Below are 20,031 nucleotides of genomic sequence, written 5' to 3'. Positions count from 1 at the left end.
TAAATCTTTAGGCTAAAGATTACAGCAAGTGTTTTGTCTTTGGTGAGTAGCTGTTTGTCTCACTTTATTTACTTGGTATTGGGTATTTGTCAATGTCATTTCATATCTGCAGAAAATTCATACGTTATATGGAAGTATGTATGTGTGCGAGTGTGCTGAAGGTCACATGACTGTTTCATCCTATTTGGTGGAGCAGCTTGACTTTTTTTCCTTTGCTTTTGGTGATGGTTGTGAGTGCAGAAGTTGATTGACAGATGCATGCCAGAAACCCCCATTCTCCTTTTCAAAGACTACATATGATGGATTGCGATCTTTCAGCTCAGCAGGACACAGGGACCATGCAAGCTGTAATTGGTCAGGTATGGAGTCAGCCATTTCTCAACTCCCCTTTTATTTTTTTTCACAAGGGTCTAACCATATGATTCACATAATTCATATTTACAGTACCATCTTTCTATCTGTATCTTCAGCTACCAGCAAGTGTAGTAGTGAAAGTGAGAGAGGCAAAAGACTACATTAATCTGACCATGGAATCACTAGTTAAACCTAAAATGCCATGCTTTTCTATAATAATCCCAGTTTATAATTTAGTCTAAGATTTGACAAAAATCTGTTGATTAATTTACCTGTGTATTTTGTCTAAATACACCACAGTGGAAGAAGTGAAGAGTGAAAGTGTTATGTTTACTAGGGAGTTGCTTTATATTCCTAATGTTCATTATTTCTAATATTGACTGTATTCTTATACTACAGACTGTGGATTTTTTTTCTTTTTTTTAATCTTTTTTTCTTTTTTTCTTTTTTTGCTTTTACTTCTAACCCAGATAATGTGTGATTGAGCTTGGTAAATGTAGTAGTCTTTGCTGCTGCAGAGGGGCAGCCTGCAAATTAAACACTGCCACAATCTGAAAGGTCCAGGTGGTCTGCTCGTGCTTCCTAATGCAATCCAGCACAACAGCTTTAATAAACAGCTCTATTTAGTTCTCCCTCCCTGTATCCAGGGAAGTGAACTGGTCTGGGGCTGCTGTGATGAAATGCCAGAAGAATATCTCTCAGAGGCCTCACAAGCTGATTTTTAGAGCTTTTCCGTTTTGTCGTCTTTGTCTTCCAAATGGGTCAGTGAGTCCTTCTCTTTCTGTTTTGTGATTTCTGATAAGTCTGTAGTTTTATGTCTGCCTTAAATGTTGTGTTTTGAGCATAACCAGAAGAGAGAAGAATCATTGTCTTTTCATTTGCCTTCAAATAATAACCTAAAGTGGTGAAAGAAATTACAGTGTCCTGCTGCATAGGGAGGGCTGTTTTCCTGAGTGCAATAGGAGTGGAGAAAGGGTAGCTGATTTTTTTTTTTTTCCTAACAAAATTTTAAGTACTCAACACTTTCTCATTAACCGTTGACTTGTAAATCAGTCTCTGGTAAAGGATATTTATGAACTCTCAAAAGTTTGTTTGTTTTTTTTTTTTTTGCATATGTTTCTAGTGTAGTGGACACATGCTGCTAAAGTGATGACAGTATATTTGTGTCTCTTATATGTTGATGCAGTGATGGAAAAATACACATCCTACATACTATTTTCAACAACATTGTGGCAAAGCAGAAGTCTCTCAAAGCACATGGTTTATTAATATGATCATATACACTAATGCATTTTTAGGTAGAAATTGATAGATATGTAATACCACGTTTACTACAGACTTGTAGTGCTTTAAATATTTTAAAAACAGAAGACACATTTTTTATTAAAAATCCCTCAAACATTAAGATTAACAACTTCCTATTAGACAACTACTTTATACTGACAAATATGTGCCACTTTGTAAAACTGCATGCAAAAATATATTTCAGAGTATTAATTACCTTTCTGTGAAAACTTGTTCACTGTTAAGTAGATACATTCAATAGTAGAAAAGCAAATATGATGGTGAGCATTTACATATGTATAGCTGACAAAAATGTATCTTGAAGGTTTGAAAAATCTCAGAGGTTTTGATATCTGTAACATACTTTTAATGTAACTTTTTACATGGCACATATGAAAATGTAAGTCAGCTTTTTTACATATACTTATGAGCTTTAAGTGATTTTTTTACAACGGAATGGATATGGACAATGTTGTGTGTAACTTTTCATGTTCATCAATTAAAAAAAAGTTAGGTGAATGTCTGAAAAATATTTATATTGTATTGTAGTTCATTTCCCAAAAATCAATAACAAGGGCATGCACTTCAAAGAAAAAATACATTTAGCAATTTAGGCAGCTGGGTTGTTTGCTTTTTATGTTAGATTTAAAACATATTATTACCATATAACTTAATGGGTAAGTCAGATATATATTCTGAACATCTTTCAGCTATATGTGTGGGTGTGTATGTGTGCACATAGTGTACATGTGTACGTACATATCTATTTTTATGTGTAGGTGCTCAAACACACAGTCTTCTAATGTAAATTAACTGAAACAATTAAATCATTTCCTTTCTTTTTATCAATATGTACATGATAATACTTAAACAAATTAGAATACTTTACTGTTTCATTTAAAACAGTTGACACTGTTTTTTTGGTTATTAAATGAAAACTGTTATTTAAAATTTGGAAGGCACATAGCAATCACTATATGTTGCTTATATTGATGAACTCGGAAAATTATTTATCTGTGGTTGTAAAACAAGATAAGAGAAATAACTTTCAGGAAACATATCCTCCATTCCATAAAATCTTTCAAAAATGAAATGTACATCTGTTATTGCATATATAAATCTTTACATATTCTATACATGCTAATGTTTAAAATATAAGACTCACTTGGTGAAACCACAGCACTGGCAAAAAGTTGTTTAAGAGTTTTTCTTAACTTTCCAGTCGCAAACATTAAAGAAATGTTTACCATTAAATGTTCATTTTAGGACAGGATTTTTCTTTGCCTATGGAGACATGCTATTTTGGCTGATCTTGCCAAAATCTGAAATGGTCTCTTATTTACTAGTTATGGGCTGAAAATGTACATAATTAAGAATCTAAACTATATGTACACCACTGTACAAATGCACACTACAAGTTATTTATAGTTCAGGCATAAGTCTGTGAATGGCTTAAGCATGCTAGTTTAAAGGCATTCTCACTCAGCTCAAAGTATTTTTCATTATTACAGGCATTCCCCACTTTGTTTTCATTTTTTTTAATCTTGATTTCATCTGTCTCCAAGCACCACTGTCCACAGCGGTTCCCACTGGTGATGGCATTGGTAGACATAGTGCTACAATATTAACCATTAGCTAGCAGCTGGGTGTACTGGATCTAAGGTGCGGAATTGCTTGTATACCTTCCCTCTGGATTTTTCCTCCCCCAAGCAAGCAATTAAGGAGGCAAGTATTCTGAAGAACAACCTCCTTGCCTAGCATGTCAAGATCTAGAAGCTCATTGCTCATTGTGATTTTGATTCGTAACTGGAACGTTTGGAATCAAACCCTGATCCTTGACAGCAGTAGTCTGTAGCAACCTTCCTTACATGTGAACCATGATAACAGTTATTATCTTTTTACATTTATTTTCCTTCTCTCCTTTTACATGAACAATTAAGAAGATTTGGAACCTGGCTGCCCCTTCATCCTGAAGCCACCCAAACTAGCCAGTTACTATCTGTGTGTATTATTCAAATTATACTAAATTTTCCCACCTACTGTCGTCACTAAATATTAACTGCACCTTTCTTTCTTTCCTTCTTCCTTTTTCTTTCTTTCTTTTTTTCTTTTTTTTTTTTTTTTGCAGACCTGAGCTTGTGAGTGACAGGTTAGTTCATCAGCATTACAGCCCTCCTGTTTTTGTCTCATCTCATGCAGACAGGTCACTGTGTCCAATCACCCTTCTGGCTCTGCTATCCCCAGGGGAACCAAGGCCAGCCTGCCATCTTGATCCACAGGCCTGAGGGCCCAGGCTGGCTGCACATTTCTGTGTTCTCTGGTTTTCTTGCAAATATAGTAGAAGAGAGGCATATTAAATTAGATGGCAATAAAAACAGATGAAGTAAATTAGGTAAAAATCTTCAAATAGGCAGGAGCTTGTAAATATTATTAGTATGTTTGGGTTCCTTTTCTAAGTATTAACCGTGTTTATTTTATATATTTAAATAGCATCCTCCATATGATCTTATAATCTAACAAAAGCTATTTATGCAAGGGTAAACACATGCTCTTTTTCCATTGAGAGTTCTGCTCAGAAGACCAATTTATGAGATTGATATGTTGCTGTAGCATAGCTGGGTTTCCTCTTCAGTTTCTTGAGCTGTTTATTTTTCTTTTTCATTTTTTAATTACTTAAGAGCAAGTAGAATAGATATCTTGGAGGAGTCACTCATGTCTTTGACTCACTAGTCACTTTTTAAAACCTCAATCAGAAAAGTAAAATGAGTGAGTTTGGTTTTATTTTGTAATGCAGATTAATTTATTTGCAGCAGGATAATTTTTAATCAATGAAGACGAGACGTATAATTTTTTTCTGGAAAGTGTATCAAACAATTCCTCAGGTAATAATGTAGAGAACATTTTTATCTTAAACGTGCAGTCTATAAGGAACATATAAAATGTACTCTTATAATAATGCACAAAATGTCTATTTAAAAGTACATATTAAGTAATCCCTTTTGTATATATGTTGGGCCAAATCTTAATCTCTCTTGCAAGATTAGTCCCATTGTGACATACACGACTACTTGCATGAGTAAGGTCAATAGGATTTCTCCCCCATCTACTTATTGAACAACCACCACTGACATAATTGCCCTATGTAACTACCAACAGTTGTGCTCTGTAGTCAGAGAAAGTGAGAGTTATGGACAGGTACACATTGAACATTGTTTCAATACTGGTGAAGCAATGTAAACAAAAAGAATCATGTCTAAAAACTTCAAAACCATTTTTTTTAATATTTATGAACATGCTGGTACTCTGATAATGAAGCATTCCATCTCCACAGAAAGACGCTCTTTTATATGCTCTCTAGTATAGTGTATCCTTAAGAATTATTATTGTAAGGAGATGCAGGAATGTGGCTGTAATATTTTACAATATAAATATTTGTTGTAGGGGAGTTTGGATCTAGTTAATTTAATATATGTAAATTCTTTGGTCCTAGTCCTGGATTCCTGCAAAAGAATGCATTGATCTGCTGACTTTTCCTTTTAAAGTATAAAATATGGATTTTTATCATTTTCTTTCAAATACTTGTATATTTTCCTGCTTTTGCACCAAAATCAGTTTTTAATTGATATTAGCCCTCCAAAAATGTTTTTAATATTTTTTTTCTTAGTGGATTTTTCTTTTCCCTGGCTTTTTATCCCATGCTACTCTGCTATCTAACATTATAGTTGGTAGCTGAAGGCAAGGCAATAATGAAGTCAAATGTTTAAAAAGCAGTGATCTGAAGTCTAGGTATATTCACCATTGTTTTAACTCTAAAAGAACAATAATGCATAAGATATGACCTTTAAATTGCTGGGCTTGCTACACTCCTTCAGTGGTGTAGATGTTTATCTTCCTGCAGTGCATTTACATTCAAGTACCTTTGCTGTGGCTCCTAGATTCTAGTCTGATAAACTAAATACCAATCTGGGCCACTTTCCTATGTACAGTACATGGAAGTGACTGTGCTGAGCCTCTTATCTTTCACTGACCTGTAGCTGTAACAAGACTTTTATTTTCCTCCTCTGATCTGGACTAAAACTCAAATTGAAGAAAATAAAAGGACAATTGAAGACAAATGTGTATAGCATTTCCAACACAAGATGAGAGTAGGGTAAAATATCCTTGTGTTGGTGAATAACTTCTCTTTGTGGCACGTGCTTGCAAAGCTTCCCATTGCACCGTAATTGTAACAGCTGCTGTGCTGACCTGTCAGGAAGCAGGCTCTCAGAGTGAGAGGCCTTCGTTCTGCTTGCTTTTAATTTTAAATCTCATTTAAGTTATTAGGACTTACACACATGTTTAAAATATAAGTGCATGCTTAAGCACTCTGCTGAATTGGGACCGAAGGCTTTACTTGTGTGAGTAATCCTGACTCCTTATTCCACCCTGGGCTCCAGGAGACTACCCACATGAATAGCAGCTTGCAGGATCAGGATCAGGTTGCTTATTGAGTAACTGTCATTGCTAATAAATACAGGGGTGTCTGATTTAAATGTCAGTTAAACAGTTGCAATACAGACTGTTGTATAATTAGAGCTGACAATTAGGATTAAAGAGAGTAATTTAAGGCTTGGGAACATTTTTATTTTTCAAGGATGTCAGGGCTACAGGTAAATGGACTATAGCTGCAGGCTTTTTGTTTTATCGCTGGCTTTGAAACCTCTGTGATATGTAGGACTTTCTTCAAAAGAGAGAGATTAGTTGTTGATATTTGTTACTGATTCTCTGTTGACTGGTAGTGCCGTTCTATAGGAGAGTTTTATGTAACTGTTAGATCAAAAGAAAATTTTGAAGATCAAGAGAATGTTCTAAATTCGTAACTATTTGGAAAGTGGCAATGAGAGAAGGAGGCGTGGAGCCAGAGAAGCTTTTTGTTGAGGTATCCTTTGTAACCAAGGGTGTAAATTTAATATTCACATGTATTTACAAATAAAGACTGAAATAATAACTGTGGCTGATGCCGCTAATAAAGAGGCTTTCACAGTTCACATATGGGGCACAGTTTTTTGGCAATTAGGTCTGGGTTCTGCAAGAATTTCTGAACTTATTTTATTCATATGAATCCACTGACTCCAATACGACTCATCATGCACTTAAAAGTGAAGCCTATGAGTGTTTTCAGGGCTGAGATCTTAAAGCTTGATATTGATACTCTTACTTATGTAAGTGGCCTGTACTTACAGGAATAGTCCTAGTGCTGTCCTGCAATTTTTTTTGTTCATGTGAAAAAGGGTTTACCAAGCTAGACCTGTCAGGATCACTGAGAGTTTTAATTTCATTTTCCACTCTTAAACAAATCTCAGAGCTACAGCAAGTTTAATAAGTAATATGGCTCAAACTTGCATGAGGCTGTGTGATTATCCCTGTGGACATTGCTTAGACTGCTTCCTAAGTATGGACTATCTCATTTGAGTAGCCCATTTGCAGAACTGAGATCTGAGTGAGGACTAGCTTGAAAACAGACAAGGGCATTCCAAAGAGAAGCAGGTTCTTAAGCAAAAGGGGGTAAAAACGTTAAAAACAACCTACGCTATTTCAGCTGCTGCTTCCATCAAGTAATTTTTGTTTTATAAGTTTCGAACATTTTCAGGGATCTCATCTTCTCTGTGTTCAGAAGATACAATCCAGCTGTGTAATGGCACTTCCATAAAGGAAAAATAATAAGGGGACAAAGTAAAAGACAAAAGTGCTTTTTAGTTACCCCCTGCTATGAAAACGAGAATTTAAAGGAAGAGAAAATAACAGGACATGAACCTTTTACAAGCAGATTAATGAACCTGGTGCTAATACTAAATAAAATGACTGCGGATTAGATATACTGTTGTAGATAATTATTGATATATCAAGATTATTATTTATTTTACTAAACTGTTTACTCCTCTGACTGCTCTCCCACATTTTGGGCCAAGCTTCAAAGCTCCAGTACTTTTACTTGTGTTCTGTTCATATTGAAGCAAATAGGAATTTTATTAGACTACATAGTCTAAACAAGAACTTGCGGATTTATCCCTTGCATGGAAAATATAGTATTGAAAAAAACACCACATCAACTACAATTAAAGCAATAATAATTTATTAGGTCATTATTTCAAACTGTCTAAAAAATTCCATTATCTACAGTGAGAACCATGTCACCTTTAAGTACTCTTTACCATCCTATGATGGAAGTGCTTCGGAACTAATTTTTTTGCATATACTATATAGGGGATTTCATCTAAATACTCACTGAAACTTGCATTAAAAAGTTATTAAAGATGTAATTTTTATTAAAATCAAATCATATCAATACTACCTTTCAACAGGTAAATAGGAACAAAAATACAGTAGTGCCTTTCATGCAATTCTTGCTATTGTGCCAAACCCTGGGAAGTGATGAACCTCCCCAAATTCCCATTGCTTCCATTGATTCTGGTACGAATTGTGCATCTTGAGCTGAATATTTCAGTTCCTTTTGACATCAACAGTAAAATATCAGATGGGGATGCTTCATCTCATTGTATGGCTTGATCAGACAGTTAGCACATGCTAAAGAAAGAAAAACACAAACTTTCTTGAAAAATTTAAACTGTTTAAGGGAAACCTTCTCTAACAAAGGAATGGCCAGGCTTGGCATAACCTGTTCTATGCAACACAGCAATTAAAAGATTCCCTACCTGTTCAATATCAGGTCTGTGTATACAGAACAGGCTCTACCTTCTTTGAGTAGATCAGTGATTCACAGCCATGAGGTTGTGGCATTTTGGGGTGCAGCCAGATCTTTTGAAGGGTGCCACTAGTTGGGAGGAAATAAGTGAGGTATGATGAGACAAGCAGATAAGTGCAGGCTCAGGTTTGTTCCTGCCTGGCGTGTTCCCCACCTCTACTTTCTGGCCCTTCTGCGAGGAGGTAAGCACTGTCACATACATATTAATTTTGCAATCAGGTGCCACTCCATTCACACAAGTTATGGAGGGGTGCCTCACATGTAATGAGGGCTGGCTTGCATCAAATGAAGGATGCCTCCAAACCAAAAATGTAGAGAACTACTGGGATGGATGATGAAAAGTAGAAATATTACCTGCAAACAAGACTCCTTCAGTCTTTTGGAGTAAAGGCTGAACATTGCAGGAAATGTAAAAACAGTTTCTAATGTGGATTAATAAAGTAGAGCACATCAAACTCATTTCACTTATGCCATTCATAAAGATTTATCATTATAGTCAGGGCAAACTGAGGTCTCAGAGCTGAAACAGTTTTATCCATTTTTTTAAAAAAAACCCACAAACAGAATGTTCCAGCTTGGTTCTTATATCCTAAGGGATCCAATATTGAATTCAGAATCAGGAAACTTAATCTTGCAGCCAGATTTGACAAGATGCTGCCTGAACAGTAGGCAGAAGTGATGGTTTGTGGGATATAATGCCCATGGTCAGATATTGAAGGGGAGGAGTGGGGGGAGATGGGGTTTCCACAAGTTTTGATGCCGTATTTATCCACCCACCAAAATAGACCAGAATTTGCTCATAAATCAATGAGAAGTGTGCACAGGTTTCAAACCATGACGAAGGTATACCTAAGTGCTGTTTAAAACAAGGATATGAGGGTAGCAGCTACTCTGTACAGTAAATTATCACATCCCTTGGTGTTGCTAATTTACACAGTAATCCTAAAAACAGGTCTCAAATGAATGGTCCCATTGCAGTGGGGCTGCTTATTTAAGTAAAGCTACATATGTGCTTAAATGTATATGAGGCTAAGTCTGGTGACAACTGGCTTCAGTGGATTTTGCACATGTACAATCAAGGGCCTAAACTGGCCTTCAGACTGTAAGCAACTTTGTATTTTTCAGTTTTGTGAGAGAAGTTGTGTGTGTGTGTGTGTGTAAAAACACAGATATTATATGTGAAATATAAAATACTTTATTTTTAGAACATCCAAAATAAGAAAAAAAAAATCTGTACTGTGAATGCCCAAATAAAAAAAAATACAAGATCAATATTTGTTATCTGTAAATGTTGTTCTCAGTATATTATTAAACCCATGCTGCATTTTTAGAAAATGGAAAATTGAAGATTGCTACTGAATTAGAGAATCAGTGTTGCTTTATTATAAACTTTAACTGCACATATAAGCCCTGCAGACATTCAAAAAAGCTTTGGGTTTTTACTGTTCAAGTCCTGATACAGTGCCCATCACTATAGTTTTTTGATCTTGAAGATTACCTTTTTTGATCTAGTGTTTTGTAAATCCTTAAATCACCATTTATTTATTTAAAAGTTTGTATCCAGTATTGGACTGGATTATGAAGCACCCTTTGACTCTTTCATGATGGATACTGAAGAAACACATGCTGTTGTAGTTGCACGTAGTTACAGTAGCATATCCTTCTGTCTGTGAAACTGCACAATATTTTATTGAATTAAGAAGTGTATAGAGGAGTAGTGATTTTATCTGGCCCATGTGCTGAGAAAAGAAATTCTGTGGTGGTTGTATGCCATGATGTCACTTCAGAAACCATGGGAACTTCATCAGGAGTAGGTAGGTGGATTGTAAATCTGGTGTATATTAAAGCCAGTTTCCTTCTTCCCTAGCACAGAAAAAAAATAACTCAGAAAGATGATTAAAAAACACACATCTGTAAAAGACTCTAAGTGTCTGGTCCTGATCTCTGATTAGATTGTCAAGTGCTCCAGAGTCTGCAATAGCTTCCAGTAACTTTCTGCAGTAACCAGCACTTACAATGCAAAGTGCTGGTTTGGACCTATGAGGCCCTAAGTACCTAAGGAACAACTTTCTCCCTTATGCCCCATCCTGAAAGTGCCATCAATGCATCAAATTCTCTTGACAAAAATGTATGGAGAGTTGTTCTTTGCAGTTGCTCCTCAGCTCTGAGACTCCTTTCCCTTTGAGACATTCCAGAGGCCAAGCTTGGTAATCTTGCAGAAGCACTGTAAGAGCTTCCTATTTGGGCACACAGTTAGCAAGTAAGACTAAACTGGGAAATTGTTTGTGGGGTTATGGGTTTTTTATTTTGTTTGATCTTCTATTTGATTTCATAAGTTTTGTTCTCTTATTTTGTTCTTTTGTTCATTCTTCTCTTTTATAAGTGATTATGTTCTCTTACTGTAAGCCACTCTGAGCCTTTGTTGGGAAGGGCAGCATATAAATCCAAGAAATGAATAAATAAAATATTGCCACTGCTGTTGAGATCAGCACCAGCCTGTAAGCTCATGTGGTAAAATGCTGCCGTCCTTACGTGGGCAAACTTTCAAGTAAAGCTCATTGTTTTGACTAATTAAAGACTGTGAGATATAACCAACAAATAAAGTGACAAACAGAACAAAGATTAAAAGCACCACTGCTTTATGCACTTCTAAAGCATATAAATAAATTACACTTTGTGAACTGAGTATTAAGAAGTCCCCTTGATAGTGTCAGAATAGTAGAAAACAGACTTTGTCTGAGTCTGTTTTATACTATTTTACTATGTATAAATATGCCTAGATCTGAAAGCATTCAGAAATTACACAAAAGTGGTGATAAGACATGTACCAACAAACAAATGTTCACCAGCTGACCAATTAAAGTACAAACAATAAGTCAGAAGGGCCAAGTCTTACATGCTTTATGCCTATCAGTATCTCTACTGGCATCAATAACACCATTCACAATTGCATAAGCACGCGGAAAACTACAATATTCAGTAAGAAAACAGCAAACCAAAATGAAATAAAGGCTATGGGTAGACTAAACGGGCACGTGTGCACTTTAAAGCAGGTTAAATGCTTCTGCACCACTTTAATGGTGTTGGTATTTGCACGCGTCAGCGGCATATTGTGCAGTAGTTCCGGCTCCTGTAGCAAATTCAGTGGTGTAATTCACTCTAAGGAGTTTTAATTTGATGCCCTATAGCTGCAGAGCAAAGCACCGGGCTCTGTGCAGCTCAAGGGCTCTGCAGGAAGCCCAGGCAGGCAGCCTGGCAGCAGCCCAGGAAGGCAGACTGCCGAAGTAAAAAAAAAAAAAAAAAAAAGCATCCAGTCTGATCTTTTTCTTTTTCCCTTGGAGCCTGCCTGCCTGCCTAAGCTGTGCAGGGCCCTGGTGCTTCCCTCTGCAGCTGCAGTGCCCCCCGGGACCGCCCAAGCCAGATGCCTGCGGGTGGGTACTGCTGGGGGGAGGGGCTGCTGTTGCCAAAGAAGGAAACACCAGCCCCTCTGCAGCCCAGGGACCGCTCCACCTGCCAGCAGCTCGTCCTCCTCTCCCTGCCACCAGGGAGGCAGGTAAATTTGGGTGTATGCACAACACGGGGCTTTAAAGGGCCCTAAACTGAAGTGGTGTTTTTAAAAACCCACCATGTCAATTTAGGGCCCCAGCTTCATCTATACGTGCCCAAAGGTGGCTTTCTCAACCAATCCAATGTATTATGTTTTTTAAATGAGTCTTCTGTTGAGCTACTCACTTGACAGAACTAAAAAGCTTAATATATTTCTTTTTCCTTTTTTTACCCCATGGGCTCAGTGTGTTTTCTAGAACATATGACAATTGTCTGTGTTTCCAGTGCATCATTTAGTTACTAAACCTGGATCAGTAAAAAAACAAATTAGGTGAAATTTATGAGAACTGATGCTGGTTAAATTCCGTCTTTCTGTACTTCATATTGTCAGGACAATTCTTCAACAAAAACAAAAATGGGTCAAACAAGAGGGGAGGTGAATCAACATTAATGACAATAACTTAAGTTAATAAGAAACTTTTAAATTCAGATAAATTGGAGAATTATTTCAGAAACTATGATTTTTTGTCGGGTTGGGGGTTGTCCTACAAGCCCTCTTTGAGACTCACACTGCTTATTCTTCATCCCTCAAAACTAGGGATGTACTAATCCATGATTTCATGATTTTCACATAAACCACAAAAAAGGAGGCAGTCCCTACAATTTTGTGCAGAACAGCTGGAAACTTACTAAAGGAAAGGAAAAATTTACTAAAAATAAAATGCTGGCTTTCCAACGGGAATGCAGCCCAGCCTTGCAGCCTGTTGGGTGTGGGGAGGGAAGTTGCTAGCCAGCACAAAGGGGAGCGTTCAGGATGGTGGCCACCCCTTCCTGCCTCTGCTGCTGTTTGGCCACAAGAACTGCCTTTTGTTCAGCCTCGCCCCTCTCCATCAATCAGCAGTGAGGGGCAGGGCTGCATGAAGGGTAGCCCTCTCAGCCAGTCGGTAGCAAGGGGCGGGGCCGCCAGGCCCCCTCGGCCAATCAGTGGTAGAGTGGGAACTTAATGAAAAAGACTGCAAAAATAGTGCTGGGCACTGCAAGCAGTCTGCAATTTTTACTTCTTCTCCATGTGCATTAAGTAGACTTTTTACTCATAACTCCTTTTCAACAGACATAGTTCTGTCTAAAACTATCCAGGACCGCTGCTTGTCTGAGGTGTAAGGGTTTGTACAGAGTGCGATAGGGCACTTTTTCTCTGGGTCTTTGAGTACACTGCCTTCAGGGCTCATATTCTTTGAAAGTCCAAGTGAAAATTATAGGCTAGCTAGTAGCTCCTTTTATTAATAAGGTTTCCCATTATAAGACCTTGCTTTTGGTTGCTTATAATTTTTTTCTCTTTATAACGTGAGATTTTCCATGTCAGTTGTTTCTCTCAAGCTAAATTAGTTTTTGGAAATTGTCAGTGAATATGGTTCAGCAATTTCCAAAAATGAAACTAGGAAAAAAATATGGCTTTGTTTTAAAAATCCCAGTGACCTTATTTTTGAGAAGTTCTAATATTCCATGCTTTGGGAAATATGCATGAAATATGGATTGTAGGAGAACTTTGTATCTGGGATGCATTTTTTCTATCTCAGTGACAATCTACCCAAGCTTGACCAAGATATAAGCCTTTGAACTGTTGCTAGTATTTACATTTTCCATTTATCGTTTGGACAGACAGACAGACAAATTATACCAAGTTAAAAAGGGAGGGAACTTATCTTGCACCAGCTGTTTTGCCAGGCTGGATTCCTTTTATATTTGCTGCTGTGAGTCACACTGAGTTTAGGTCTAGAGATCTCAAATGAAAGTAGAGAGTGTAAGGGTTTGGCTGGGACACAGGCATCTTGGCTTACAGGTGGGCCATTAGGAGTGAGTAGGGGGTCAGCATAGCAGGAGTGCAGGTTACCAGAGTGCTGGGCTGGGTTTAGGTCAGAGGGCTGAGGACATGGGAACCAAGTTCCAGGAGGACCAAGAGACAAAATCCGAGAGGTGCAATACAAGAAGGGAGCTGAGATCAGAAACCAGGGGTCTGAGAGCCAGTGCCTAGTTCCAGGGGAAATTTGAGGTCAAAATCAGGAAGAACCAAGCCCGAGTCAGGAGCTAAGGGAAACAGAAGGAGCAGTGAATGCAAGACTTGCTAGAACAGACAGAGGCTATGTCAAAGTGTGCCTGCAGCCTGAGGTTGCAGGTTTTCTTAAAATAGGTGAGCAGCACTTTCAGCAACAAATCCAGTTCCTTTCTTTCACAGAAAACTTGGGCAATTTCATTATAGAGAAATCAAGGGCAGGTGTTATGGCTCAACTGCTTGGCCCAGTTGGGATGCCTGTTTAGGAAGCTCTGACAGAGAGCATGTACCTCCTGTGCTCTGAGTGCTCCTTCCCTATGGGGCCCTTGCGGGAGACTCTTTTCAGCATGAATTAGGGTATGGAGACTGGTAGGGAAGGGAAAGGGTACATTAGGAACTGGGCTAGGGAAGACTTTGGTTGTCTGGGCAAGGAGACCAGAATACGAAAAGGAGTCAAAAAAGAACACTGAGATTGGACAAGAGGCACCAGGAGGAGACAAGTACTGGGTGACTATGAGGATAGGGAATACGGGTATGCGAGGAGGTGTCAGTTGGAGGCGAGAGTGGGAGGGAAAGACAGATCTGAGGAGAAGCTGGAGAAACAGATCTGGATGCAGAGGAAATTGCTGGGAGCGGGTGCTGGGGACAAGAAGGGGAGTCTGGAGGCGCGAGAGTCGGATTATGACAGGGAGACTATGACAGGGGAATGGGGCAAGGTGTGGGAAAAAGGGTCTGTGACCTGGGACAGGACCAGGCTGTAGGGATTATGGTCTAAAGGGTCTGTGTAGGAAGGACAGTCTGTATCTACTAGATAACATCCCTCCTAAGCCTAGAGTGGAAGCTCATCCTCCATGCTCAGCAAGTTTGTGAAACCTACTTGGAAAATGTCCCATCCCTCCCTAATGCCCTCACATATAGAATGACAACCAACTGAAGACAAGTTACTTCATTTCCTTAAGTGGTAAAAGTCCATATGTGGATCTAAAGGTTTCAGCCCTGCTGATGAATAATGTGGATGTTAATGGCACATGATGTGATTGCTATTTTTTCAGTGTATTAAAACCTAAGAAAGCACACATGCAAACTAGGGGGGAAAATCATATTTCGAGTGTTTTTGTAAAATAAAATTGATGAATTTTTAAAGATGAAATTTAAAATTTGGCAGGAAAACTACATTTAACCCAACTCCAGTGCTTACTCAATCCTTCACCAGGGAAACTTTCATCAACTTCAGGAGGAACTTGGCCTGAGGACTGAGGATCAGATTTGTAAAGGTATTTAGGCACCCACGTTACACTGATTTTAATGACTTTGAAGCAGCTAGAGTCCCTTACATTTAGAGCCAAGTGCATGATTCTTCACTGTCTTAAGCCTTCACATGGCTACTGATACCTTTGCCATATGAAAGAATTTCAGAACTAGATGTTTCATTTTTCCACATAAAATGTCTAGTACTTATTGTTCAATGAGCACTGCTCCTTTCCTGTAAAATAAAAAGCTACAGGTAATTTAGAGAAACAAACATTGAATTATTATTTTCTTCTGATTTTAACAGATATAATTGCTGCTTTCAGCAGCTTTTGGCTGCTTTTATTCTTAACAATTTCTACTTTTGGGGAGGGAGAAGATAATTTTCTGAGAACTTACTTAGCTCCCTCTAGCATTATTCACAATTGCAGCTGTAATCTATCCATAATGTAGTACAAATGTTACACATTACAGAAGGAGAACTAGGAACAGACTGCTAGTACACACTGCCTGTTTATGCAGGAGAGAGTTCTTTGTGCAGAGGGAAGGGGATAGTTGTGAAAAAGAGGATGTAGAAAAGCAAGTATGAGGAGAGGCAGGACATTGATGTGTAAAGGGAAAAAAGAATGAATGATCAGGAAGAGAACGGGAAATGGGGATTAGGGTATTTTTAGAACCAGAAAATTAAATGGTTACTTTTTTTACAAAATATTCTTTATCATCTTATTACAGCATTAGAGGAATGGGTTAGAATCAGGGGAATTAGGCGTATTAGAGAAGAAAGGCATAAGGCATATTAGGCATAATCACTTATAAAAGAGAAGAAAGCTATGATAAGGGTAGACACATGGCAGTAGTGTAATGTGGGGTAGCTGCATGGAGCACATGCTCTGGGTGCCATCTAAGGGGAGAGGGATCTCATTTTCCCATTCCCTGCTTGTCTTGCACTTCCCAGCTGCACATTGTGGAAGCATGGGTGAGGTTTTCTGGGAACTGCAGTTTTATAGAGCAGCAGTGGAGTTCACTGTTGTTGAAGGGGAGAATTAACTCCACCTGCCATGAAAATTAGCAATTTTTTGCTTTCCCAACATAGGTTTCATCTGCAAAAAAACAGGATGAAAGATTCCCCACAGCAGCAGCAAACTCCATTGGCACTCTAAAGAACTACAGTTCCCAGAACACCCTGCATTCCATGACACATATTGTTGTACCTCTGTTTGCTACTGCTTCTGCACACTGCTTAGTGGGAGAAAGGTGAGAGAGCTTCCCCAGTTGTAGTATTTGTATGTTATGCCTCTAACAAATGGTATAGTAAAAGTATATATATATTATGTCCCCTCCATCCATCCTTATCTATTTAGTATTTATTATTTAGTATTTATTTAAAATATAAACTTAAGGACCTGTCTTAGAAAGTGTCTGCCAAGCACCACTGTGGATGGTATAATACCTAATAAAGATGCAGGTGTAAGACTAGGATTGGCCCCCAAACTCTATTAATTCTTTATAAAAACTTCCATAATTTATAACCAGTGTAAAATATTAATCTGTTAAATTCATCTATTCTTCATTAATTGAAGGTTGTTTGATGTAAGTGATTGAGTATTGAGTCATTGAGCATTATTTTGAGTATTCACTGTATTGGGGGTCATGTGAGGCACGGGTCTCAGGTTGGAGAGATGAAATATTTATTTTGCCATGCATTTGAGCATCCATGAAAAACGGAAGATTGAGAAGAAGGAAAATAAACTGTGTATGATAATGCTGTGCATCAATATCAACCACCATCATATCCAAAACCAAAATTAGAAAATAGGTCAAATCCCATACTATTGGGAGAAAAAGGCAAAACTCTTATCAAATTTAATGGGACCATAAATTAGCCTATCTTCATTAATCAGGTGCCTGAAACATTAAACACTTGGTGCATTTGTGGCAGTGCACTTGCAGTGCCTGCCACTTTAAGGGCTGAGTCAAGCAGCCAGTGTGTGCTTGATTGCTACAGCCATTTTAAAGCACTGGCTGCCTATATAAACACAGTACTTTGCTGCTGGCAGCTAGGCAGAAACATCACCTGGCTGAAAGTCTGTATGAAACATCTTGGCAGTAAAGGCAGGAGCTTATGGGGATGGTTTAGAGACTCCTGGTCCTGGGCACGACCTAAAACTGCACCCTGCCAGGGATGGGTGGCCTGGTGGAGCCCCTGGCAGTGAGGGACTCCCCAGGAAATGCCAGGCCAGTTACCACCCCAGTGAAAGGTGGGTTGGGATGCCTTAATAACCCCAGGTTCCACAACCAGGTGGGTAAGCCATAGCAGGGCCGAGAAGGTGGACCCATGAGGGAGTGGGCTAGATGCTCAAGAAGCCTGACTTGAGGCACCCTCGAATGGTCAATGCTGGAGCCAGGACCAGAGAGTTAAAAGGGCCAGGGGCTTACCATGAGAATGCTAAGAGCTGAGGGCCTGGGCTTCTGACTGGCCTTGGAGATGAGACCAGGGCCTGTGTAGCCAAAGGTCCTGGGAGGAGGGGCATGCCCAAGAGGGGGAAGAGTACAGGGAGCAAGGTAGCTCAGAATGAAGGCAGAATAGGCCGCCTGATTGGAAGGATCCAGGTGGGGTCCAGACTGCAGGATTATGGGGCCCAGTTTAGGGCCAGTGATGTTAAGAACTGTGATACCATCTTCAAGGCATGGGCTGTGGTGTAGGAGAGGTCAGAGCTGCAGATAGCGCCTCCTGGCATTGGGGCAGTAATGGGCAGCTTCCCACATTATACCAGCAGTTTATGAAAACAACAAAGTCGTGGCAGGCGAGACTGGGTGGACTGCCCCATGGAGACAGGTGGGCAGACCAGCATGGGACCTGACCCCGAGCTTGCCCCCCGTCACAGTGTTCAACAGCAATGAGGCTATTTTCAATTGACTGTTTCCTCCTCAATAACTGTTGGACTTCTTTAAAGCCCAGAACATGCAGTGATATTCATGTGGGTCTACACATCTAGAGCTCATTGCGTCTCTCTGGTTGGGAACTACATGATTAGCATGTTAGATGATTAATTGTAATAGTCTAATGCCACAGCTAACAGAGAGAAATTAAAATTGTAATTCTCAAAGCATATATAGTGTAATATTCACCGGACCTCTTGAGATTTTTTTGAAATACAGAATTCTCACAAATTCTCCATGTTAGTTAATTATGATGCAGATTGCCCTTAACAGACCTGAAGTGCAAAATGATCAAAATCTCTCTGCAATATTCTCAGAGGAGGAATTGGGAGGAGAGGATTAAGCAGGATTATAGCACCAGGTGAGCTTTAATTTTGTAGCTAAGATGCTCTGTGATAGAGGTGTTCCTAGTGTGATTTAAGATAATAAAGACTAGAAGATGCATGTAAAAATTTCCATGAGAATAAAGTTATGGCTGTGACATTTGAAGAAAAATAAATAAATTTGATTCTGGAGTAGCAACAGGTTGCTTATCTGTGCAAGAATAAGGATAATTATGGTCTGTGCCCCAAATATGAGACTAGTGTCTATTATTTCTAGAATAGTGTACTTTCTTTCTGACCAGTTTCCTAAATCATGCTTACAAAATACAGGCCAGATATATATGTATATGGTAGCTCTACAGTCTATAGACTGTTCAACAAGGAACTTTTTTGTTTTAATTTTGTTTTGTTTTCTTCTTGCTTTTGTAATGTCTATATTTTCCATCTCAAATACAGATGAAACATCAAAATACTAGGAATAAATTATATACTTTTTTTTTTAAAAGGATGCTGACAATGCTGTATCAAAGTATATTAAGAGGTAATTTCCATTTTTTGTATTACACCCTTTTTCTCAAAGGTATCATTAAGCCTCTAAAATAAGAAAAGAGATGATAAAGGTTGGCATTTACAAAAATATTCAACATTGGCCTGATATTTTCCCATTTAACTTAATTATAAAATGCCCATTGGCTTCAACAGCACCAAACTTAGTCAAATACTGAGTGCCTTTGACAATCCCATTGTTAGTTTACTGGAACAGGTAGTTTAGATCCCAGTACTGCCAGTACATTTGGATTTTGAAGAGATGATATTTCCAGATCTATTAATTTAACCATCTACAATAACTGATTTTTTTTTTTATTTAAGGCTTTTAGATCCCATCCTGGGATCTTCTCAATAAATATACAAGCATTTATACAAGATTATTCATCTGTTTGATAAGTTTGTGCATTCCAAATGTAATGCAGCAGACATGTAATGCAGCCTTAAATGTCTCTACACTAATGCTCATAGTATGGGGAACAAGCAGGAGGAACTTGCCCTCCTGCTAGCTAACACAAATCCAGACATAGTGGGGCTCACTGAAACCTGGTGGGATTCAACCCATGATTGGGTGGTAAACATCAAGGGCTAGAGACTGTTCAGGAGGGATAGAATGGGGAGGAAAGGTCGGGGTGTGGTGCTGTATGTCAAAGAGCAATTCACATCCTCAACAAACAGCACAGGGTCAGAAGAGGGGCAGACTGAAGTGCTCTGGGTTAGAATACAAGGGGGTTGGGGGGAAAGAGACTTAATGATGGGTGTCTACTACAGACCACCCAACCAGGGGGAAGAGCTGAACCAGGAATTCTCAGGTCAGCTTGCGGAGGCAGTTAGGGCAAGGGACGTGGTCATCATGGGTGACCTAAAGTACCCGGACATCTGCTGGGAGGAGCAGTCAGCCATATCTGACCACTCATGTAGGTTCCTAGCCAAGATACATGACCTCCCCACATAACCCTGGAGGTGCACAGTCCCACCAGGTGAAATGCCTTGCTGGA

At 38.8% G+C, this 20,031-nt stretch overlaps 1 protein-coding gene across 1 annotated transcript in view; it reads left to right on the top strand.

Annotated features, from left to right (window-relative positions):
• The first annotated feature begins 254 nt into the window (after positions 1-254).
• The window catches only part of POU6F2 (POU class 6 homeobox 2), a 421,158-nt gene continuing 401,381 nt past the window's right edge, over positions 255-20,031 (top strand). Inside the window, exon 1 of the mRNA XM_090048651.1 lies at positions 255-359. Within this exon, the coding sequence (XP_089904777.1) occupies positions 255-359 (105 nt within the window). The remainder of the gene's footprint in view (positions 360-20,031) is intronic.

This window comes from Crocodylus siamensis, chromosome 5, assembly GCF_052110815.1.
Source record: "Crocodylus siamensis isolate JL-2025a chromosome 5, ASM5211081v1, whole genome shotgun sequence".
Classification (NCBI taxonomy): domain Eukaryota; kingdom Metazoa; phylum Chordata; order Crocodylia; family Crocodylidae; genus Crocodylus; species Crocodylus siamensis.
Note: the sequence above shows the minus strand (reverse complement) of the source record. Positions and strands in the feature narration are given on the sequence as shown.